The 25139-nt window shown below is 40.4% G+C and overlaps 3 protein-coding genes across 3 annotated transcripts; 1 reads left to right on the forward strand and 2 right to left on the reverse strand.

Moving 5' to 3' along the window:
* Positions 1-568: 568 nt before the first annotated feature.
* LOC121605896 (transmembrane protein 69-like) lies at positions 569-2680 on the reverse strand. The gene is made up of 3 exons (XM_041936011.1): positions 2583-2680; positions 1743-1787; positions 569-1634 (listed from the first exon to the last, which is right to left on the reverse strand). The coding sequence occupies exons 2-3, from the start codon at positions 1785-1787 to the stop codon at positions 858-860; spliced, it is 822 nt and encodes a 273-aa protein (XP_041791945.1). The 5' UTR covers positions 2583-2680; the 3' UTR covers positions 569-857.
* Positions 2681-5788: 3108 nt separating this feature from the next.
* Positions 5789-10589, reverse strand: tm4sf4 (transmembrane 4 L six family member 4). Its single transcript, XM_041936022.1, has 5 exons — positions 10419-10589; positions 9479-9568; positions 7523-7671; positions 6264-6450; positions 5789-5806 (listed from the first exon to the last, which is right to left on the reverse strand). The coding sequence occupies exons 1-5, from the start codon at positions 10587-10589 to the stop codon at positions 5789-5791; spliced, it is 615 nt and encodes a 204-aa protein (XP_041791956.1).
* A 1228-nt stretch (positions 10590-11817) lies between these two features.
* LOC121605861 (glutathione hydrolase-like YwrD proenzyme) lies at positions 11818-24657 on the forward strand. The gene is made up of 12 exons (XM_041935969.1): positions 11818-11944; positions 12456-12609; positions 12685-12838; positions 14951-15157; positions 17419-17571; positions 17656-17743; positions 19111-19282; positions 20473-20629; positions 21173-21355; positions 21576-21660; positions 21827-21922; positions 23660-24657. Exons 1-12 carry the CDS (start codon positions 11845-11847, stop codon positions 23803-23805), a joined length of 1695 nt encoding a protein of 564 aa, XP_041791903.1. The 5' UTR covers positions 11818-11844; the 3' UTR covers positions 23806-24657.
* Positions 24658-25139: the final 482 nt, after the last annotated feature.

Below are 25139 nucleotides of genomic sequence, written 5' to 3' on the forward strand. Positions count from 1 at the left end.
CAAATGGAGTACAAGCTTTCACTCGCGCCTGGTGTGTTCTGCCATTTGATGGTGTGCATTTGAACCCTGAGGCTTTAAGCAGAGATTACTCCACTTTAGATCTTACGTAATACCTCTTCCCCTGTGATGTTTAATACTTTTGACTTTAGCTGTCTGATCCTGACCACGTAAAAGGACGCAGTAACAGTGGGTCTGCTAATTTGCAACCTGGCACTAAATAAGGGACTGAATCTGCTTGATGACTCAAAACCCACTTTGGTGGGCAAAAATACAACACTTTCCTATGACGCATTAAAGGCCTCTGGGTTTCATTACTGTTGCAAAACAGATACATTTAGGGAATCATTTTTGGTTCTGCTAACTTAATAATAATGTGTTGAATGACAGGTAATAAATAAAAACGCATTTATCTGATATTAACTGAGCAAGATCTTGTACCACATTTTAAATTTTTTTGTTCATTTCCTTTGATGTGGCACATTTGAAAATCAGATTTAAGAGATTCCTGACAGTAGTGTAAAAAAATCACTGACCAGAACTTATTTAATTGAAATAATGTGAAGGATGGTTCAGTCACATAAAACTTCTTCATAGAGACTTTAATGTAAGGGCCTGATGAGGGGAAAAAATACAAAGAGGAAACATACTGTATGTCCTGAGTGCACATTAGATGTTACTTCTATACTGTCATGCTTTTACAGAAGCCAGTTTTTAGCATGATCCATAAAATGCACAACTTCCAGAAAACCATACAGATCAGACAGGACTGTGATCAAGTCAGACGAGGGGCAGAAAACTGCAATAAAAAACAAAATAAGAACATGGTGGCTTTATAGTATTAAATATTTCTATACTATTTAATCAGAGAACATCTTCTTTTCCGGGTATGTTCCTTGGATTACAAGAGTACCAACAAGAGAAAGAAACGCTACAGTGGTCAGGATGGCGCGCAGGGCTTTGAACCAGCTGGGGTAAGTAGGCAGCAGAGACAGATCATAATGCAACGAGATTCCAAGTGCCATGATAACCATGGTGGCTCCAGAAAGAATGCTGTCGCTCATCAACATGGCGCCCCAGGCGAACAGGGAGGGAACCACGCTGTTGGCAAGGTTTATCCAGTCAGGTTTAGCTGGGCTGTTCTCAGGAAGAGCGAAGCCCCAGCGAGCTCCGCCCACGAAGGAAACAATGGAGGCACCGTAAGCTAACTGAGCATAGGCCAACTCTGGACAGTAGACCTCATTCATAGCCATAAGCAGTGTGGGGACAACAAAGGGGATCAGCCCGGCAAACCCCAGGTACAGGGCTGGTTTGGGACTTTTCCCCAACTCCTTCATGTCATACCGCAGCAGATCCAGCTCTCTGGGAGGAGGTTCAGCCTGTGGTCGCTTCTTCATCCTCACAGGAGAAGAGTGGAAATGTTGGTTCCTCACTAAAAACGGAGCTGCATGAGTCAGGGTCCTCTGGAAGAGCTCAATCCTCCTAAAACTGAGGACAGCAGGAGTTTTTATGCATCCATTGTTGAGTGCCCTTGCTGTTGAGGCCCAGCAGGTCTGCAGGGAGCTGGATCCACCATCAGAAACTGCAGTCACGGCAGAGGTCCAGCATCTTTGTGGAGGACCTGCCCAATGCCACACCTAAAAAGACATTCATTTTAAAATTTAGAATACATTTAGTCTTAAAAAGAAAAATAGAAATATGAGCTAAAGAACCTTTGGCGCATGAAAATCAGAAATGGCTGTTACCTTCTGGACTGCAAAGGTGCTTCTTCTAAAGATAACAGAAAGCATCTGATGAAAAAAGTAAACAGAGGTCAGGTTAGACAGAGCAAAAACACACAGTAAAGATTAACTAACAAGAAAAGCAAATTTAAATATGAATAAAGAAAGAATAAAATGGCACAAATGGTTTAGGGCTGCAACTACTTATTATTTTCCTAATTGATATATCGTCAGATTAATTTCTTGATTAATCATTTGGTCTAGAAATTGTCAAAAAAAATAGTGAAAAATGTCCATCACGGTTTCCCAAAGAACCAGTTGACATATTTTGTTTTTACATTTTAGAAGGTGGAACCATTGAAATAATCAATAAATAAACTGCTGCAGATCAATCGGCTAATCGTTTCAGCTCTAAAATTCATATGAAATGTAAACGAGAATAAAACTGATGACAACAGACATGAAGACGCCTGCGGAAGAATCAGGTGTACTTGGAAGTCCACAGGGAAAACCTGTTGAGAGGTCAGAAGTCAGACCCTGACCCACTACACCTGGTACAGACACCAGTCAAACCAGTAGCCTTTAATCGGTTCATATTCTCTCCCATACCAACACCCGAAACTGTCTGCGGCAGCTGACTACGGCTGTAGCTACAGCCCGGACTGATAACACGTAATTACATGATGAATGAATGTAAAAATCAAACTGTAGGGCTTGTTTATACTGCAGAGTGGCTAACGTTAGCTAGCTACGTGAAACAACAAACACAACAACGTTACGTTGCAATTGAACGGCTGACATTCACAGCTGAGGCCTGTCTTTGTGTGAAACCACATCCCAAAAACACAGACACAATATAATTACCTCTGTTTCAGGTTGAAAACCTCACATTTTATACTTTGTGCATCCCTGGGGTCACCGGGTAGGTGGTGTGAAACACGTTGGTACGCGGCGTATTTCTTCCGTGTTCGCCAAGGGGAGTCCGTGAACAACAGTTCCACTACAATACATTTAATCTAAATAGAAGGAAGCTAGACAAATAAATAAATATCTATAATTCTTCAAAAATGTTCCCTTTTGTTACTAATGTTTTTTAAAGATCGGGAGTGCCATGAGCAGATGGGAGACGGTCATGCTCACTGCTCAGTTATGAATCCTACCCTACTGTAATGACGGTGATCTTAAAGTGTGATACTAAAGTCAACCATTGTGAATCAAATGTGATCACAAAGTCCGAATGAAGCAGATTAGATAAGTGTTAAACTCTTTATGCTTGTTTAGTCTTGAATATTAAATGCTATAGAGAGAATATGCGTTTTAATAAGGAGTAGTCAGCCCAGTATGTTACGTCATTTTGACCAGGGGAAAATGCTTTTCTCTAGGTGACACACAGGTCAGAATGAATTTTGATTTTCTGTCACTAAATATGAATAAAAAATGAAAATGAAGGCGGGGCAAACCCTCATTGAGCCTCATCAGCAGAGTAAAACGCCAAATAGAAAACAGAGGATGACTTTTCATCAAACAATCATTTACTGTGCAGACGTGTAATAAACAGTTAAAAACCCATAGAAAACGTACAGTTTAATATTCCATATTTTCATGAGTATCACTCTCAGTTCACTCTACGATTTCTGCCTGAGGAGGTCAAACATACATCACTCCTTCCTGGTTTTGAAGATTTCAGTGTCAGCTGGGTTGGACCACACTGTTGGGCCATCAGAGGGGAGGGACGTCACTTGCACTTTGAGGTATTGCCATTTGCCAACACACCACTTCTTGTCTCTTTACTGAAACATGGTGGCCAGAGATTATGTTATGGTAAAAAAAAACAGAGCACGTGCAGATCTACAGTATACTGTTTGTTTCCTCCCTTCCATTAGCAGAAGGACTGGGTCTTGCATTTTCTTCATTCTGGACTGTGAACATGAACAGGTGATATAAACACAGGGGAGGAGCACATGTGCTGCTGCAGTCCCTCGGTCCCTGCTGAGGAGTCAGAGGATGAAGCACACTGAGAAACCAAGCAGAAGCATCATGGTGTAGGAGATCGACCTCATCTTATTAATACAGTCGCCTTTCCCTTATTAAACTCCTGCTTAATTTAACTACTATCACATGGCACTCAGCTGCTTCTGTCTTGCTATTATAAACCAAAAGTTTGTACCTATAGGGTATTCAGATTACCACGACGACGGCTGAGAAGCATCATTTGACCTGTTGCCTAACGGATGGTGATTTTGTATCTGTCCTGATCAGCTACATGATTTCTGAAGTCTGGAGTGACTTAACCATGTGTTTCTTGTCTCCCTCTTTGCTCTGACTGTTATTTTTTTTCCTCGCTGCACATTTTTCATTTTCACTCTATTTTTTACTGATTTGAACCTTTCTCAATAGTAAATGGCTTTATTTTAGAAAGTTTAGGACTTCCCCCAAAATTAGTCAACTAAATGCTCCTATCCGCTAATTAACATAAATGTATGTCTGTCTGTATGTCCATCTGGTCTAAGCAGTCCTCAAGTACAGCTGCAGTAAATGACATTTATATAGACATATATATATAAACATAAAGTCAACATGAAAAGTTGACTTTATGTGGTTCTATATATATGCATATGAATCAAACAAGCTCCACCAATAAGAGCATGAGCTTAGTTTATATTAGCCTGAGAACTGCTTGTAAAGCTTATCGCTGTGAGAGAATGGCAACAGTTGCAGGCGATAAGACTTAGATTAGTCTTTCAGTATTTTTATCATCTCAGAACGTCAGCATACTCTACTGGATAGTTTCCAGTCAAACAGTCAAGATACCACTGAGGCAACTCAGCGCTGATCTACAAACAAACCATTAAAAAAAAGTATGTGCTGTTACAGTAGATGACTGTTCAACATGTGACTGTAATCATTAAATGCAACTCAAAAGACAGAAACATCCTAAGGAGGAAGACAAGGAATATGATGAAGAATAAAAAAGACCTTATTATTTTAAGCCAAAACATGATCTTGTCCCTTATGGGTTGAGAAAACTGTCCCACTTCTTAAATAAACTATTTAGAAACCCTCTTGGATTAGTTGGAAAAGGCATCATCACAAAGCTGACAACAGGCTGTTTCTCTGAGCTCATGAAAAGTTGACTTTATGTGGTTCTCACAGGACAGAGACTCTGGTAGTTCAAATCAGCTGAACCTTAAACATCTACAGCAGTAAAATGCAACATACACACAAATGCAGTAGTAGTATCTCTCTGTCTTGAAGGAGCTCCCAGAGGTGCTGAGCACTTGTTGGCTTTTTTGCCTTCACTCTGCGGTCCGACTCATCCCAAACCTTCTCAGCTGGGTTTAGGTCGGGTGACCTCCAGAAGAGGTCTACATACGTAGGCGTGTCTAAAAGAGAAGCGACTGAGTGACAGTTACATCCATACCTTCAGTGAATGATGCTACAAAAACATTTCAGCACATTTATTATGACCACTGACAACAAGTTACAAGATGTAAGATTTTACTGATGGTGTAGATACACGTACTGTCAGTCTATCTCTATGACCTTTTAACCCCCATCTTAAATGCTTACAATACCTACACGCCCAGCAGGGGGCAGTCATGCTACAGAAATATTTGAAGAAAGCAACTCAAAATCTTTTACTGGAAAAGCGCAAAAACAATATTCAAAGCAGTGACATGGCCCGATCCTGTCGCATACCCCCATCTGGTTCTCATACATATATCAAAAATAGGATATTTACTCACTGCTTTGATTGAATGGACAAAAACTTAACTCAATTAACACAATTAACTACAGTGGTTAGTGTTGAAAAGTAGTTAAAGCCAAGAAAAATGAAAACCCAAAAGACTGCAGATTTAATAAGAGGAAAAGATAAAGGCATTAGTGTTTGCTAGAGAGTGAATGGGAAACCATTGAAATCAGAGCTCTGTCATTTCACCGGTGTCCTTACTACACATAATGTAATCAATAAGCTCTTGTGCAGAAGCTTATGGCATAAAGCAAGAGACTACTGTCATCCTCAGAATAAATACAGGTAACAGCCGTCTTCAGACTCTTGCAGGAAGGGCTCAGACAGCTCCGTCGCTCTGAAAGACAAACATTATTGACATTTTCACCTGTTTTATTCTAAAAATTGAATCCATCTCTGTTTACTAACACCAATCCAAAAGCTATTAGCAGTTCATTAATTCACTGGATTCCAGTTGGTAAATGAAAGTTATCTTGCAATACCTGATTAACTAAATTTCAAATCTGGAATAAAATGGCCAGTATACAATCCATGAATTATATTTTAATTGTTTAAATAAAGAAAGTGTTTTACCAGGTAAGCATGCTTATTTAAACTTCCTGTCATCAGCAAGCCAACGTCTTTGTCTTCTAACTTTCATATCAGTATCTCGTTAGATTTCTTTCTTTCTTTGATCACAGTCTTCTTCTTTTCCTTTATTTAACCAGGTACCATTTATTTACTTAAAACATACCCAATTTCTTTTCAAAAACAGACTAAAGTGCACTCATCTCTATCTCAGTCTAGTAACTGACCCCTCCACAGCAGCCGCAGCAGTCCCCACACAGAGCTCCCAGCAGGCCGTTCACCACCTGCACAGCACACAGCGCCATCTGGATTAAACCCATGACCAGCAGCACTGAGAACAGAGAGAGATGCCAGGACACCACGCCGGCAGGCTCTAAACAATTCGCCCAGGCCGTTTTGTTGGACAGGTAGTCACTGGAAAGGGAGGGAGAAAAAGAGAGCAGGTTGATCAAGGAGTTAGCAAAGTGGTTTACAGCTCAAATGTTCGAGAGCTTTTTCTTGTTGTCCTGCTGTGTTGTAATCACATGCAAATAGCTGTGGAGAGCTCTACAGTGTTGACCTTGGACAAGAGACTGGACGAACACCAGAAACATCAGTGAACGCCAGGTCAAAAACTCTTTGAATGCTAAAATGCTTCTCCCCTTTATTTTCTATTACATCCACAACCTGTCTGTTAAAGAAATAGTTTGACACTTTAGGAAATATGCTTGTTCACCTATTTGATGAGTTGAGTTGAGATTAATACCTCTCTCATACCTGTGAGTTAAGCTTGTTATAGAGCTAGACATGTGAGTCAATTGCCTTAGCTCAGCATAAAGACCAGAGGCGTGTGGTCCATAAGGACCCTGGGGCGCTGCCCCTCCTGCAGTTCCAATTGTGACATACATGGTTCATACATACATTATTACTGAAACATGCAATGACAGCTTACAGTTTGTCTTTGTGCTAAAGGGTGTACTTTTCTCCGCCAGTTTGTAGTAAGTGTAGAATGTATGTTCGGTTTTTACTGGTGGCCTTGATTGGTTGACAACACGGGCAGAAAATTACCACCAGATCTGGTGATTCTGAAAAGTTGCCAGATGGGCAGTTTTTGGATGGATTATGTAGGAAAAGATTAGCTTTGGTATGGTTTGTATTATTTTATGGCTAATAATAACATTTTTGAAGAAACCTGGCAACCACCAGGGCTGCACCCGGTGGCTGTGTGAAACCCCCCCAGACACTAATATATGATAGAATAGGCCCAACTCTAGCTCCACAGTTATTGCACACACCTGATTCAAATCCAATAAGCATATTTCCAAAAATGTCTAACTATTCCTTTAATAATAAATAGTCCTAATTCTGAAAAGCACAATCCAAATTTGAAACACGTGAAAATGTGGTTAATATTTGTCATCACCACAAACTACATGTCCTGTATGTACATCTTTGCATTGGTATTTAGAATAAGTGTTGTAATACTTATTAGGGTTGTGTGTCTCACCCATCTGAGAAGGGATTGCTCCAAACTTTGTTTGTCTCGTTACTGTAAACCACACACTCTGGTCCTTGGTTAATGGCCACAGCAGAAACTATAACTGAGTAACCAGCCCCTATAACACCCACAGCTGCAAACAGTATGGAGCTCAGCATCTACATGCACACACAAAGAGAGAGATGACAGTTATTGAGAATCAATACTTTTAACAATCTCATTTTGAACCTCTGTGACAACAATAAAGTTATTATCTCTGGGTGTGGAGAGAACACGCTGAGGGTTATGCACAGAGCACAGAGACGGTGTGTGTGTGCGTGTGTGTGTTTGTGTACAGTAATCTGACAGACCTTTGTTTGCTGATTCTTTGCTTGACCCCACACACACTCACACACCTACGCATTCCTGAAGTATCGATCAGTATGTGTGCCAGGACCAGAACAATACGCGCTCTGTGCGATCAGTCATGTGAGACTCCCATCAGGGGAATTTCTTGTTACAGTGATGAAAATCTCATCAATTTATGTGTGAATGTGTGTGTGTACCAGGTTTTCCCTCTGCTGTGGGGACATAAATCTGTTTACACAGTCGCATTGTGGTGACTCGCCTTGTGGGGACAAAACGCAGGTCCCCATAATGTAAATCATTAAATTTTAGGATGAAGACTTGGGTTAAGGTTACAGTTAGGTTAAGGTTAGAGTAAGGGTGAGGGTTAGGCAAGTAGTAGTTATGGTTATGGTTATGGTTATGGTTATGGTTATGGTAAGTCTCCAGGAAATTAATGTAAATCTATGTAATGTCATCAAAAATGACAGAAACCAGAATGCGCGCATGTGTGTGTGACATTTATTGCTGTGTAAACGGTGTGTACATAGTGCCACTGTGTTTGTTTTACACGCTCACAGTAATTAGACTCACAGTTAACAGGTGAAAGTAGAGGTACAGAGTGGTGTGGAAATACAACACAGCAACACCCTGAAAGCCTTCATGCTCTCTCTCTTTATCTGTTTATTCATGTTTTGTTAGGCCATTCATAAGGCTCATCAAATTCTTTTTTTTAACCTATTTTCAGAAAGAAGTCACACCTTAATTAGTAATTAAAGTCTTCTTGTGGCGAGCACAGCTCATGTGCGTACATACTTGATATAAAGACAAAAATGTGGAGCGAATGCAAACAAGTTACTGATCATTCAGAAAAATCCCTCACAGTAATAACAAGAGCAAAATAAAGCCTAACTTAAGTTTTAACTTAAGTTAAGTTAAAACTTGAGTTTTAACTTAAGTGAACTTGCAGTGCAAATGGTATTTCATAATCTGATCTCCACCTTCATTTGATTTTTTAAATGAGAGTTTCACTATTTTTTTTAATTCACATTGAACACCAATTAATTGTCCAAAAAGGACTTAACAAGTAATTTCCATTTACAATGTGTTATTTAAGCAACACATTTGGGAAAAATGCCTCTTCCTGTGCAGGTATTGTTCTGTAGCTGAGTGTCCTCTTGCGTGAATGGTTTTTGTAAGCGATGGACACAGAACAAAGACTTTCTGGGGTCTTGGAGAGTCATGTGATTTGCACTTGCTACATAAACAACAGGCTGGTTTGATGGGCCCTTTTCAGTGAAGACATTCTGACATGTTGCAGTGCGAAAAGCACAGATGCACATTAAAAAATTAATGATGGCTGAATTCCATTTAGCTGCTTCAGTTACAGCGTCTTGGAGTTGTGCATGCTAACAGTCTCCACCGTTAAACCGTCAGACCAGCTTGTTTGCATTTCTAAAATGGGCTAATTTGTAATCCTTAGGTTTTATTAAGACAATCCTGGAATACTGAGACATGTGAATACTTGTGTGTTTAACATTAGACTCATTCTAATCTTCCTGTCCTCTGACTTTTGAAAGCCACAGCTGTGAATAATCATTTCATTATGGTGAAAAGTTACACAGCGAAACATCTCCTCACCGCAAATCTCCGCCCACAGCTTTCGTTGCCACAGCAACCGCAGCAGTCATTGTTCTTCAGACCCAGAAAGACCAGAGCTGGAAAGATCATCTGTGGCCCCAACACACACACGCACACGCACACACACACACACACACACACACACACACACACACACAAATCGGAAACAGTTGAGCAGATGAAGATTTGTTCCTCTGCTGTTAGCAGGTGGAGATGAAGATAGGCAGTATTATTTAATGAACACTTGAATGTGCCATTTGTTAAAGCTGCACACATTTTCTCTTTTTCTGCAAATATGCAATCAGAATAATTTGAAGCCTGTTAAAACCCCATTTATACTTTTACACTTTAATACTTCTACACTTAGTGGCTGATTCATAGATTCTTTACAAATCATTTCCATGATAATCCTCTGTTGTATTTCCAAAGTTTCTATTGTGAACTAGCTGGAGCATACAAGATAATGAGCTCATTAACTCTTTCAGGTGATGCATAACTATGTATAACTTTCCTGAAACAGGAAGCTGGGTTATTCATCAAATAATCACCTTCAGATCACATTTTTTTTTTTTTTTTTTTGCTATTTCTGACATTTTGTATAATAAACAGTAAATCAAACAATCAAGGAAATAATTTTCTGATTAATCTGTAATAAAAATAAAGGTGAGTTGTAGCCCTGATGAACTTTTGTTGTGTTGTTCATAATGTACTGTGTTCATGAATCACACGGATGCTATCATGATGACAATATGCCACACGTATGTGATATAGTAGCAACAAATAAAATGTGAAAAAACATACAAAAAAACATCAGAAGATCAGTGAAGATAAACAGATATCAAGCAGAGTGCATCTTCACTCTGTGATAAATGTGATTCAGTAGTGGCATTGGTTACTTCACCAGACATTACTGTCAGTGTTGGCATTTTAAAGTACTCACCAGCACTCCAGATCCCAGAATGCCTCCAAAATACCAGACTTCCTCTGTAATATGTTCACTCTCCACAGAAGTTCCCCCGGGGAAGAAGAGCAGGATGTTACACAGCACACACACAATTGACAGAGGCATCAAACTGATCCCCAGACACTTGGCAAAACTCCCTGAGCACATTCTGACACTGATGTTTCAGCCTCCTCTACTAGTACAACTCCTTGGGCTTTACAAGTATCTTGTGGGCTTCAAAACTCCACTTAATTTGATATTTCAATTGAATTATATCAAACCAACAACGCAAGGATGTCTTGTTCTGAGGTTTAGACTGAAGTCTGGACCAGTCTTTGTCCGCTCCACAGCAGTCAGGTGTTTAGAATTTGAGATGCTGAAGAATAGTAAAACTCCACCTGCAGCTTCCCAACACAGTTTCTCCTTCCACCTCTTAATCTTGGTTGTTCCTTCGAAAAGCTCTGTCTCCTGAGTGACCCTGTCTGCCTCACCTGTCCTGTTTCTTAGGATGGTCGGTGCTACAGTTGAGCCTTTATATCCCCTGCCCCACCCAGCCTGTCTCTAGCTCACTGCTGTGTGCACACAGACACACCGATGAAGACAGGGGTTAATAATCTACCATAAATTTTGTGTACATGGAGACAGAAGAGGAAATGACAGACAGTTGATCGATACAGCAGAGACCTCATGGCTGACCTACACCTACCACTGGTTTAGTGAGTAACGAGACAGACTTCATTAGTTAATCCATAGTTCAACTCTGGATGAGTGCTCATAAATAATGTTCTATCGCGTGTTATAGGCTGACAGATGTGTGAAACATAATGATTTGTTTTTATCACAATAAAACACAGAAAGTGTCAAAAAAACTGAACTTGAAAGTTTGCAAATGTGTTTAGTTTCCTGAGACTCTCTGCCATCCATTTTAAACTTAGCCTACTATACAGTATTACTTTGTTTTAAGAGTTTAGCTTTTGTGAGAGATGAGCATTTCAGCCAAATAATTCTTGTGGTTATTTTCTATTTTACCCTATTAGAGGCTCATTGAGTCAAAATATATCACTACAGTTACAAAACCCTTAATGGGTTCCGATCCAAATCTCAAACAGTGGTTATTAGAGTTTTATTGCCTGTCGCTTTTCAAATCAACATAAATTATTGATGGCCAGAAAAAAATGGGAATACTATCTTAAAATAAAAATAAAATGAACTAGAATTAAAATAGGGTAGGATTGCAGACAACAGTCTTTTCTGTTTCGGAAACGACAGCATCAATCGATGTAATCTGGCATCCTATTCTCTGCGCTGCCTTTCCTAGCCGAGGCAAACACAATCGATGCCCGAGTAACCGACCTGGAGTTGAAAGTCCAGTACAGAATTGTTTACACTGTTGTTACCAACAGTCGCTGTTAGTTTTAGCAGAATGGATACCGACTTGATTTTCTCCTCTCGTCGGTCACCTGTGTTGTGTTTACACGGCTGTGCAGCGTCCAGCCAGCCGCTAGCTTCAAGTATAGGACTGGGTGAGTGCAAATCATTTGCCAGGGTGATCGCGAAAAGTTCGGCAGTAAAATGACAAAATGTCAAACGAAAGTTTGACTACTTTTCTCCACGTGAGAATGCTTTCTTTCTTTCAATTTTCTTTCAAATCACAGCATCTTGCAAAATCCACCAATATTAATATAATAATATAATACGGATAACACAGCAGACAGACACGGACAATTAGTAGCAGAAGTTTAAAAAGGCTCCACTGTCATATTGCATATACAATATTACATAATATTCATATTAATGCACAAATCTACAGATTTAAACAGCTGGTTCTTGTTTAATGTGTCCAGGTGCCCCTCAGATTTACATAACAGAGGCGAGAGGAATTAAGTTTGTGCAGCTCACAAAAAATCTCATGACTTGAATACAGTCAAAACTGAACATAAAACCAAACTGTTTCCACAGATAAAAACCATTAGCGGAAAACTGAGAAGTCATGTTTTGTTTGTTTATCACACGTGGATATGTATCTCTGTTCAGACATCCTGAAGCGTGGTGGTAACGCGGCAGATGCTGCGGTTGCCATAGCAGCAGCGCTAGCGGTAACAGAGCCCTGCAGCACCGGCCCTGGCGGAGACGCCTTCTGCTTGTTCTACAACGGAAGCACTGGAGACATCAGAGCGATCAACGGCAGGTGGGCACTCTTCTTTGTCTGTGGTTGTTCTCTTCATAATTCAGAATGATTGTCTGAGCCTCTCTGTGTCCTCAGTGGTCGCTCGCCCAGAGCTCAGACCCTGGACTTCTTGGAAGAACGTGGTTACACTGCAGAGGCACCTCCTTCACCATTTGATGCCTTAAACATCACAGTACCAGGGGCCCCTGCATGCTGGTGTGATACTGTACAGCTGTTTGGTAGTCACAAGGTCTGACCCCTGGTTGTGTATCCATCTTCTAAAACTCTGTGTGTTATGCAACACCTAGGTAGCCCATTAGGGCCATCTAACATAATAATTTACATGAAATAAACAACCTTAACATAAACACTAAGACAGAAACCATGTAGACACACACCACGAAGACAAGCACACCTAGACTTAGAGTAGAGTGGACAAACTGTCTTTGGCTTCACCATCTGTGGGAGGGTTTCTACAGTTCCAAGAAAATGGGGATGTCAAACTTAAATTACTTGGGTCTCACTGACCTGGTTGTACTCTCCTGGGAGGCCCTTGAAAATTCAGCAGAAAAACAAACAGTGGATTTTTTATCAACCATATCAGCTATATGAATTTGAAAGTTGAACAACTTTTCTAGATTGTGCTCCTAGAGAATGGAAATCTTTCTCTTGGCTGATGAAATCAGTCTCATTACATGTTAGACACAAAAATACAGTCTATGTCTTTTGAAACTGTTCTCCCAGGCCAACCTGTCTTTTCAGGTTCAGAAGGAGACATTTTTGTGTCAGGTGCTCTCTGGTAAAATAGTGTGCTGTTGGTTGCAACTTGCGATCTATTTTCATGATCTGATTTTGCCATCTTGATAATTTTAGTTAATTTAAACACTACTTGTACTTGTGCTCAAAAAGAGGATTCATTCTCAGTGAAGAACCTTGGAGCTCTAATCTGCCTCTATACATGCCAAAGAGCAGTGATTCCTAACACGTCTCTGGGGGTCATCAGGTGGAAACCTCCCTTCAACAGTGTTTCGCCTACTTAGTCCCACTACACCTCCAGAAGGCTAGGCGGTGAACTCTGGCGTCCCAGAGTCACCCCCTCCTAGTGCCAGTTCACACTGCTCCTACACAATCCAAACAGCACTGCCACGTTCAACTGACCCAGAGATGCTCCAGGTAGTGGCCAGTACCGATGCTACCATTTAACTATTGCTAATGCTAATGCTAACCACCCCCATGTGAAGAACAGAAGAAGACAATACAGTTCCGATGCTACCATTTAGCTAATGTTAAGTGCTAACCGCTACCTGCTAAGAGGAACAGAAGAAGACAATAAAGCTAGATTCACCTATACTGTTAATGTTAACTGCTAACTAACTGCTAAGATACTATCATACTACCACCGCTTTAGCTATTGTTAGCTGCTACAATGTTACCACAGGCCACAGGCCTAGATGCCACATGTAACTGCCGATTGCCACACTACCATCATCTACCCCTGCCTCTCACCAACTGCACCAATAAAAGCGGGGTGGGAATACAAACCCTGGTTCGGGTAGGGGGTAGAAAGTGAAGAGGTAGAGTCAAAGATGAAAGTAGGGATTGGATACAGACCCTTGTTCGGGTAGGGGGTAGAAAATTTAGAGGTGTTAAAATGAAAACTGTCAATTGGTGTGAAATTGTACATCCATGCTTTAGTATCCTAGTCAGATTCTTTACAATTGGACTTTTAGTCTTCTAATGCCCATGAGTGCTTAAAATAAGAGAGTATATGTAGTTAATGTGATGTCATCACAGCTACAACTGGACTTTAATTACAGTGGTTCAGTAATCTAAAACAGCAGTGAAGGTCCAGCTCTGGCTTCAGTCCCGCAACATCAGAAGAAGTGTACTGACTCACAATTTGCAACCAGCATTCAACAATCATAGAGCGAGAAACCAGCAAAAATAGTTTTGCCTAATCTGAATGCAGCATACCCACTATAAATGTTTTTGAATTGACTTTTTATCAGTTTAAAATGTTCTCACCACACTGCACTACTATCACAACAGCTGTGGCAACTTACATATAAAAAATACAAGATAAATGTTCACTAAAGGTGTACTACTTGGAAATATGAATTAGAAACTAAAGTACAAGTGAACAGTGAATATTAAGGGAATTATGACATCAAAAAGTGTCCTCTCTCTTGCCCAGATTGATAACAATTATTGGATTTTGTTTCGGAGTGGAAAACCCTCCAAGGAAATTACAAACCAATTATAGTCTCCACATATTTAATCTCAAAACAATGACTCACACTTCCTGCTCAGTGGGGTTTCCTATGAGGTAATAAGTATGTGTTTCCTCTCCCTGTTTCCGTAGCTGTCCTTGCAGGAGGTGCTGAGCAGGGCGGCGGAGCTTGCAGAGGTGGGGTTTCCTGTTGCCGAGGTAGCAGCTCACCACTGGGCGCACTGGGCGGCTGCTCTGAGAGATGCTGGGAAGGAACTAGGTGGAGACCTGCTGATTGATGGTCATGCGCCCAGATGTGGACAAGTATTCAGAAACCCTGCCCTAGCCCAGACCCTGAAGGTAAATCCTTGAAACTCAAACACGAGTAGTTTTGTAGGTCATGTGGAAGAGCACTTAGTTTTTTATGAACTTGTGTTATTTAGACAAGAAGGAAACAGAACAATGTAGAGCCACAGAGAAACCAGTGTACTGCTTCCACATCCTCCCAGAAGTTGTTTGCTTTTTCTGAACGTGACTTAGCCTTCTATATGGGAAAGGACTGGATGAATAGTGGGTAATTAACCCTGAACATGTGAGCGTGTTGGACACTGTGGAAGAAAAACAAGGTAGATAGAGGAAGGGATGAGTATAGATTGTGTTGGGGTGGGCAAAGTAGGAAGGACAGTAAATGAGGAAACTAGAAGGGGAAGGGAGGATGGTAGGCAGTAAAAGCAGGACAAGGAAGGACAGACAGATGATGACACAAAGCTGAAATGGTCAGAAGAGAGGAGTGGAGAGAATGAAACAAGTAGAAGTGGTCATGATAAAAACAACACACTTCATCAGAAGAATTGTCTGTGGTGGACTGGAACTTACTGGTAATTAAAGTTTAATACCTCTGAAATTCAATCCTCAGAGGCATCGGAAAAAATGGATAGATGATACTTTGAACATGTTTACTGAAGCACTAGAATTTAACATATTTAATATTTTAGATAATATATAATGTTTAGCTTTAGTTAGTTAAGTTTATTTCAGTCATATACTGTATACACTTCAAAGCATCAAAAGAAAAAAAGAACCAAAAAAAACAATTTTGACTGAAAAAGGCTCAGGCAGAAGCAAAGCTTATCAATGCCCTCCTACTATGCATCTTAAGCTACACAATTCATGGTGACAAGTGGAAAGAAAAAACGAACAAAAATATATATACACACACATATATATGTATATATATATACACATACATACTCATGCACATACATATCTCTTTTCCCCTTTTCTTCAATTACAGCCATAACTCCTAAATATAAATCCACATAATGATTTTTTGAACATAACAATAGAAGTACATTGCTTGAGTTTGAGATCAGCACTATTCCACAGCTGAACCCCTTTAAAAGAAATACATCTTCTTTTAACTTCTTTTTTAGCTTTTGGTAAGACAAATTTGCTTCCATCTCTCAACTCATATTTACTCTCAGACACTATGAAAAACTTACGCACACTGTCTGGTAGTGTTTTATTTTTTACTTTAAACATAATTTGCATTGTTCTATAATAAACCAAGTCTCTAAACTTCAAAACATGAGAATATAAAAATAATGGATTTGTATGGTCATAATAACCATCTTAGTTTATGATGCGTATGGCTCGTTTTTGTTGTAACACAATTTTTTCAGTTGTGCTTTTAAACGTAGATCCCCATAATTCCACGCAATAAGTTAAATAAGAAAGTATCAGAGAACAGTAAATTAAATATAAACTTTTATAATTTAGCATGTCTTTGGTTTTGTACATGATTGCAATTGATTTTGAGATTTTCCCTTTTACACACTCAACATTTTTTTTCCAGTTTAGTTTATGATCGATCACAACCCCGAGAAATTTGGTCTCCCAAACCCTTCCTATTTCAGTGCTAGAATATAACAATACAACAAACTCTCCATTTAAACCATTTTAAGCCAGGTGGCATATTTTTACTTTCCTGTCCACTGTGTTAATGTGTGACCATAATTGTTCGTGTGTTGGCGTGGACAATGTGATATTCATAAAACCACGATGAAATCACCAGAACCATGGCTGACCCCACCGCGTGTGTGACTGCTTGTGTGTCACCATTAAAGCATGCATTGATTGATGCTCTTCAGTATTACTACATCAAACACTCAGTCTTTAGCAATGCAATAATGCTGGAACACTGCCAAGTACGCCCGTGATAACCTGCCGCCCACCACCACACACACACTCACACACACACACTCACATGTTCCTGAGACAGTAGAAACAATAGCATTGACCTCAGCCTCACTGATGGGTGGTTTCCATGGTATCATAACGGTCATTCCTCAGCGATGACGGTGTTTGTTACTTCCTTGTGGTGAAAAATCCCACATTCACACACACCATCGTGCTCATTTGAACATTGATTGGACTGGTAGATGTACACAGTAGTGGACACATCACCCACGTATGTTTTAAACTAGAGTTGTTTCACATAACATCATGCAGAACATCATATTTTTAATGTTTTTGCATTTTGTATTGTTGTTTTAAAATGTCGATGGCAAAATGCAAAGAGAAGAGTTAATAGATTGATTGATGGACTGGTGCATCATCAGGAGCTGGGTGAGCGTGGCAAACCAGCTTTCTACCAGGGCAGAGTGGCCCAAGCCATCGTCGATGTCATCCACCAAAATGGAGGAATCATGACCCTGGATGACCTCAGCAGCCATGACAGTGAGGTCATCACCCCCATAAGCACAGAATACAAGGTGAGGTCATCAACCATGGTAGCTTATTGTATCTGTATTTTGATAACATGGTCAGCAGAGGGAATGTCTCCATTGTGTGTTCAGGGTGTGCGTCTGTGGGAGACTCCTCCTAACAGTCAGGGATTGGCTGCCCTGCTGCTACTCAACATCCTGGAGAACTTCCCTCTCAAAGGTATTCACTGGCACACTGCTTAAACATAGCAGCAGAGATGCATTAGGGTGTCATACTCGAGAATCAAAAATGTAGATGTGGATGAGTCAAGATTCACTTCACGGAAAAAATAAAGCATTAGCATACTCATATTTAGAAAAACAAACTCTTGACAGACTTGGTTTTATTTGTCTGAGTTTAAATATTCTCTTAAATCTCTGGCCTCATCCCATTATAATGGAGGTAAATAGAATGGATGATGGATGATCCATATAATTTACTTTGAACATTTTACGTTTTATGATTCTTTAGAGGTGTGGATTATATAAAGATGTTGAGATTTTTAGATGCAATTTTACAACAGGCTGAGCACCACATAAAAACAAACTTCCTTTCTCCATCATTGTGTTTGGGTGGCTGCAGAATTCTTTGCTACTAAGCTAAGTTTCCAGGTGTGAAGTCCAGTCATCCTGCTGTGAAAAAAGCATGTGGGCACAGGGCTTTTTTCACAGTAGGCATTTTGAATAGGAAAAGCACGGGTGTTCCTTATTTTTTAATGCTGCAAGTCCATTGCAAATATTTCCAATATTTCCATGTGCCATTTGCCTTCAGCAAACTGATGTTTATATGCCAAGTCTCTAAACTTCACTTGCATATTAGCAAACATTAAAGACAGGAGAAGAGAGGAGGAGGAGGTTAGTACCACACGCTTGCAAAGATTTCTATCAAGCACAGTTCAACTGAATGGATATGGCAACATAAACGCTACTTAAAGTAACATTTTCTGTCACGTCAGGTGCATTCCCAGAGTTTCTGCCTTGGAAATCTGACTTGTATCTCTGTTCCTCTGCACTTTTCCGTGTCAAAGGTTGTTTTTTTTGGTGTTCTGAGACAATGGATTGCAGCATAAGTGTCCCAGTGAGCCAAGATAGTGTGACAATGAGCCAGCATGCACAATACCAGGACCCTGAAACTGAACTGAACTACTGAACCACTGTGACATGTCAAAATGTGTCATGGCAAAAATTGTCAACTTTGGTGTAATGACTCCATTTGAGGTAGCTTTCATCCTCAAATCGGGAACAATGACAGCCCTCAGAATACCAAACCAGTGACAGCTGAGTCTCGGGACATGCAGGACATGAATCAGACATGAGTCACTTGACGTCTCACTCTGATTCATCTTGGACTAAAACGCCACCTCAGACTGGTCACAAATGACAAATGACGTGAAATGTATGTAATCACGTCATCAGAAAGTTAGGGCTAGGGTTAGCTGTATCAGCTTTATCTGACTGAAGTTGTTGTCATCCTTTCCTCTTGATTCAAAGTGAACAAATAACATGTTATACTCAAAAAATTACATTCTTGTGTGTGTGTGTGTATAGTTAAAGGCCATAACAGCTCTGACTACATCCATGTGCTGGTGGAGGCGGTGCGCTTGGCATCAACAGATGCTCTGCGTTATCTGGCCGACCCAGACCATGTGACCATCCCCCTGGAAACCTTACTGGACAAGAGCTACAGCCATCAGCGGGCACAGCGCATCACCATGGACAGGTGTGTGCGTTTTCTGTGTGCGTGAGTGTGTACATGTCTGTTAGTGCCAGTGCATACCAGCGGTGCTCTGTTGACTTTAGATAGGACTGTAGACCTTTACCCTCCCCCCCATCTGTAAATCCATCCCTTCATGCAACACGTTCCCAACTCCACTGCTCTGTCTGCTGTGTGTGTCTGTGTGTGTGTGTGTGTGTGTGTGTCTGTGCGTGTGTATGTGTGTGTTATGGCAACAGTGTGTATTTACTGTCGACTTTGAACTTTATTATCAGTTCTTAGAAAAATAGAAAAACAGACAATAAAAGTATAAAACAACATAATGATCTGTAAATGTGCACACACACACCACGCACACACACATATTCTGCGGTAATAAATCCTGCTGTTGTTTTATATTATAGTAACATATTATTTATATTAATTATGATAACCATGAATTACTGAGAATGTGGTACTGCGTTAGGCAACACATGCAAATACATACACTAATCCTACATCTTCAGTCATTTAGTATCACCTGAGTAACCACCAGGCTGGCAGAATGGTTTATTATACGTGGCACTGCAGGATGAAGGGCTTTTTTGTTGTGCTTGGAACATAGAGTCTGATAGCACTATGACAGGGCAGGTGGTGAGAAAGCACACAATCATAAACATTAAGTGATAGCAGCTACCTCCAGTATGCGAGGTTGGCAGTTGGGGCGTTGTGTTTCTACTTACCTTTATTTTCTTATATTAGATAAAAATGTTTGTATTCCAATTTAAATATAGTGTTTATATTGAAAAGTGGTCATTTCAAAACTCTAAGGAACACTTAAAATCTGCTTATTTGTGAGAGTTAGATGGCAAACATGGCTCTAAAATATGTAGCACAGGGCAAAACACCCAGCCTGTATCTTTCAAAAGTTCAAAAATCAGTATTTCTAAAGCCCACAAAAAGTTAAGTTGTGGTTTTGCTGTTTCCCACTGCAGCTTATTGGCTGCTGGTCATGCAGACATGATAGTGATATTGAAAGTGCATTTCACAGTTTCCTAGTTTTAAAAGTTTCTAAGAAGTTTCTTCTACTCAAGTCTAGTTGTACCTCTCTTTTCTCTGATAATTTTAAGGTATTTTTGATAACCACACGTTAAAAAAAGCATCAGCAATAAGGTTTATGCATGTTTTTTTATTGTTGTTTGTGTGTGTATCTGTAGGGCCATGGAAGAAGTGGAGCCTGGCCTGATGACAGGAAGTGACACGGTCTATTTCTGTGTGATTGACAGTCAGGGTAACGCCTGCTCATTTGTCAACAGCAACTATATGGGCTTTGGAAGTGGGCTGGTCCCTAAGGATTGTGGATTCTCACTGCAGGTCTGAGGGGTCAGGGAGAGGGCATGAGTGTGTGTTTGAGTGCATGTGAGGTAGGGATGGGTATGTAAAACTGACTCTGCATTGTTGTCTTATCACCGCAGAGAGGGTGATAGGTGGAGTCGATGAATAAGAATTAGAGTTCAGCGTGTCATTAGATGAGCAGCATAAGTGTGGGAATATTTGATGACAAATGCTGGCTGAAGCCAAGAAAAAAAGAACATGTAAAACACCAGGCATGGATAAAGACGTTGCAAATTTTCATGTTTCATAATCCTGTTTTACATGCTAATGTGACCTTAAAAGACCAGGAGTGCCTAGTGAGCTTGTGCTTTGTGTGTGTGTCTATGTAAATACTGTATGTGTGTGTGTGTGCTAACCTGGAAACTTTTTTTTTTTATTACAGGCTAGACTTATGAACACACATTGCTTTGGTCACATGATAATATGCTTTCAAGAAACGCACTAAAACATAAACGCATAGAACTAAATGAGGAGATTGAAAAGGCTGATTTCTGATGTGTATCATTGTATACAATGTCACAGAATCGGGGTGCCAGCTTTTCTCTGCGTCATAACCACGTTAACTCTGTTGCTGGGGGGAAGAGGCCATTTCACACCACAATACCTGCACTTCTCACTGACTGTGCAACCAAATCACAAAAACCACGACTCCTTGCTGCACTGGGGGTGATGGGGGCTTTTATGCAACCGCAAGGACACGTCCAGGTAGGCTGTAATCAAGAGTAGACTGAGGTGGAGCATCGAGTGTAGAAAATATGTCACTAACACTAATCTCTCTTTTGTTTTAGAATTTTAACCTGTAACAAAGAATTTTTTGGTATTTAGTCTTTTCTTTTAGTCTAATTAAACCCCGCTTTAATTAATGTTCAATCTTATGGCTGTATAATGTTAGTGAGCTATTATCTGATGTTGCGCTTGTCTTTAGGTGTTGCTGAACATGTTGGAGTTTGGGATGAATCCTCAACAAGCTTTGGATGCACCAAGAGTTTATGTACAGCATGACTGCACAAGTATGCCCCTCCAACACACACACACACACACACACACACACACCGATGAGATGAGAATTACTGGGATTTTATTAAAAGAAGACAGTGTATGTGTCATCCTTGTGTGCTGCTCATGTAAAGCTTTGAAGACCAAATCATATTCTGATTCGATATTCTGTGTGTTTAGCTGATCAGTGGTTGGTTAATCTGGAGGAGGGGGTCGACCAGCAGGTAGCTGAGGAGCTGAGAAGACGGGGCCACAAAGTCAACTGGCCAATCACAGGTACCTGTTATCTATTTACACCATTACCGTTTGCAGTGGCTGCATGGTGTTTTTTTACAGTAGTGTGCCATGTGTCCAGAACGTAGACCACCGGCTCATTTATTCATTCATAAAATATAAATGGGAAGCTTAAAAAACAGGAAACAGGAGACCTTAACAAGCAATGGTGCAAGATGTCACTGAAGCAGTCATATATACTGCATAGGTGCTACTGCATGTACAACATTCAAAGACAGATGAGACCATGGCTGAAACAGCTGTTAGTCATAAAGCAGTGGTATTAGACTGTACTTCCCTTCAACTTTGTAGCTTCCTGTTACAAACAGCATGTTGTCGTTAGTTCCCCTTCCCTACCTTAGCATCATTCTGGTTGACTTCAGCTTTCTCTCTAGCTTTTCTGAAGAGTGTGAACATATTTGGTGCCATCAGCGTTAACAGGCCCCCCACCATCTGCAATGAACCTTTTACCTGTGTTTATTCTGCAGGACCAGCACACCCTTCATGATTGGCTCCTTTGTGTACAGCCCACTAGCACACAATGTATAAAGCCATGATGAATCTTGAACCTGTCAGTCCTCCTGTCTCAACATAAATGCTGATGTGTAGATTTTCCATGTAGCACCTTTAATGAAATTAACTGCAGATAGTTGAACTCTGGAAATTAATTCTTGTTAATACTTGTTAATATTATTTCAGGGTTCAGTAAAATTAACCTGCTCTCCTAACTGTCTTAATCTTATTATGCTTTGCTACATTTTCAAACTAGGCAGTGAAGCCATTGTGAGCCTTAATACAAACCTCTGGGCTGTTTGTCGACTGAAGACTTACGGTCCCATGTGGGATTTAAAGGATAACTTTCGTTTTTTACAACCTGGACCTTATTTGTAGCATTAAATACGACCATTTACTCACCCAGACAACTTTGGTGGCATTTGGAGTCGTTTTGAAGAAATTAGCCCCAGAGGAGCGGCGCATACTCGGGGCATCCATGCGCAGCCTCTATATAACGCATCATCTGCGGCGAAACTCATATTCCAATATTTTGTTATGATATGCTGGTGCTATTCCCCTCTGAGCCGGCGGTCGGCTAGTTTAGCTGTAGTTTGGCACAGCTATGGTTCGTTATTGCGTATTCGTAGCCGGCCGCCGCAGAGTTAGCCGTGTTGTGGCTCGCAGCGCCCGGCGTTCGGTAATGACATCATCCACGTCAGAGGTAGTTGTCTAGAGACGCCAAATGTTGATAACATGCCACCACGGGCTCAGAGGGAAATAGCACCAGCATATCATAACTAAATATTGGAATATGAACGAGTTTCGCCGCAGATTATGCGTTATACAGAGGCTGCATGGATGCCCCGAGTACTCGCATTATACGGATATACGCGCCGCTCCTCTGGGGCTAATTTCTTCCAAACGACTCCAAATGCCACCAAAGTTGTCTGGGTGAGTAAATGGGCGTAATTAATGCTACAAATAATGTCCAGGTTGTAAAAAACGAAAGTTATCCTTTAATAGATGACAGATAACATTACTCAGTTATTAACAAATAAGTCAGATTTAAGGAACCAAATGTTCAGCCTGCTCATCACTTGAGAACAGACCTGAGGCCTCACGATCTTAGCACGCTAATGACACGCGGGATGTTTTGGTTTACGGTGTGGAACAGTGACAGATAAAAGATGGGACAGTTTAATGGGCTTGATTTCTTTTCATTTTTCTTTTCATTCAAACACACAGGCCACAACAGGTCTCAGTTTGGGCGGGGACAGATCATCACAGTGGGGGATTGGTGGAACTCGTCTGACAAGCAAACCAATCATCCATCCAGGGTGCTGTGGGCGGGATCAGACCCCAGAGGGGACGGATGTGCTCAGGGGTACTAGACATACGTGACCTGCTCTCCTCTTTCCTGTTAATTGATCCCAAAGCTTTCTGAAGACAAATTCCTACATATAGGATGTAAAGCAGAAGCACTTTAATTATGTGATTATGACATAATTCACAGTAAATGTTAACTTCATTGATTAGCTGCTTGAATTTATTGCCAGGTAGAAACTTGACAGCAAGTCAGGTTTATAACACAGTCGAAGCACAGCATCATAACCACCTTCACAAAGATGTTCCTGTTGTATGTCACAGTTCACATGCATTTACTGTGTGTGATCCGTGACAAACAGTGGCAGCAGAGCAGTGCATCCGTTTATAAAGACAAAAGACAAAAATGTCCCCTAACATGTTGAATTAAAACTGCACAGCATGTTTCATAGTTAGTTTGTGATGGAATCATTGGCGCCACAGTTATAGTGACCCTCCATATCCTCTTGGTTTCAAACTACTTTTATAAGCTAGAGAATAATTTGTTTGCTCTTTAATGCACAACAACAAATCTTTGTGTAACACAATATATTTCATGCCAAAGATGGCCTTCCTCAATTCTATTAATACTGAATAATAATCTAATAATTATCTGTTTTAGTCTCTTTAATTAGTTGCTGCTGATCTGGTGTTTGCTAGAAGTGTCAATAATGTCATTACATACAGTATATAACCCTCCTTCCTCAATAAATGATACTTGTTTACCAAACAAATTGAGTTTAGATAACTTAAGAATGTCAGAATGTGACTCAAATCAGCCATTTCATCACTTTCCTACACTTTAAAATGAAGTATGTTTGTATGTGCTGTTAGAAATGAACTGATTTAACGGTCTGTATTTCAAATGATCTACAAAATATGCTGCAACTATTCATGATTTATATTTTATAAATGACAAATAAATGTAATTTATTTTCAAGTGATGTTTGGTTTTAAGGTTCTCTGTTCATGGGCTCATAGGCCTCTACAGATTCCTCTGCACCTGATGAAGAGCTGATTTGGCCTCAAACTATCATCTTCATGCATTAAGAAAAGTACAATGTTTTAACAGGAGTGGTTTATAGTGCCCAACTCCACTGCTGTAATGTTAAGTTGTACATTTTGTACAAGCCACATGAACAACTGGTGGGTGGATTTTATTACTGTTTGCTATGTACATATAGTCAGTCCCCAAGAGAGTGAATCCTTCTTTGACCTTTCCTCCACCATCAAATATGTAGTCTTATGGGCAAATTGCCATTAAATTTCCTGAGCACAATCATGTAGCCCAGAGGACAAACCTTTTCAGCTCTCAGATTTTCTCAGACACTCAGCTATGGTCTGGCATCGCCACACCAAAATG

Source organism: Chelmon rostratus, chromosome 4, assembly GCF_017976325.1.
Source record: "Chelmon rostratus isolate fCheRos1 chromosome 4, fCheRos1.pri, whole genome shotgun sequence".
NCBI lineage: Eukaryota > Metazoa > Chordata > Actinopteri > Chaetodontiformes > Chaetodontidae > Chelmon > Chelmon rostratus.

Excerpts from the sequence above, each read along its gene's own strand:
- LOC121605896 (XM_041936011.1), bottom strand. The coding sequence starts at position 1,787 with ATGCTTTCTGTTATCTTTAGAAGAAGCACCTTTGCAGTCCAGAAG. Across the intron at positions 1,635-1,742 it reads GCACCTTTGCAGTCCAGAAG|GTGTGGCATTGGGCAGGTCC; the intron begins GTAACAGCCATT and ends ATGTCTTTTTAG.
- tm4sf4 (XM_041936022.1), bottom strand. The coding sequence starts at position 10,589 with ATGTGCTCAGGGAGTTTTGCCAAGTGTCTGGGGATCAGTTTGATGCCT. Across the intron at positions 7,672-9,478 it reads GCTGTGGGCGGAGATTTGCG|ATGCTGAGCTCCATACTGTT; the intron begins GTGAGGAGATGT and ends GTGTGCATGTAG. Across the intron at positions 6,451-7,522 it reads AGCAATCCCTTCTCAGATGG|TGACTACCTGTCCAACAAAA; the intron begins GTGAGACACACA and ends CTCCCTTTCCAG.
- LOC121605861 (XM_041935969.1), top strand. The coding sequence starts at position 11,845 with ATGGATACCGACTTGATTTTCTCCTCTCGTCGGTCACCTGTGTTGTGT. Across the intron at positions 17,572-17,655 it reads CCATAAGCACAGAATACAAG|GGTGTGCGTCTGTGGGAGAC; the intron begins GTGAGGTCATCA and ends TTGTGTGTTCAG. Across the intron at positions 21,356-21,575 it reads AACCGCAAGGACACGTCCAG|GTGTTGCTGAACATGTTGGA; the intron begins GTAGGCTGTAAT and ends GCTTGTCTTTAG.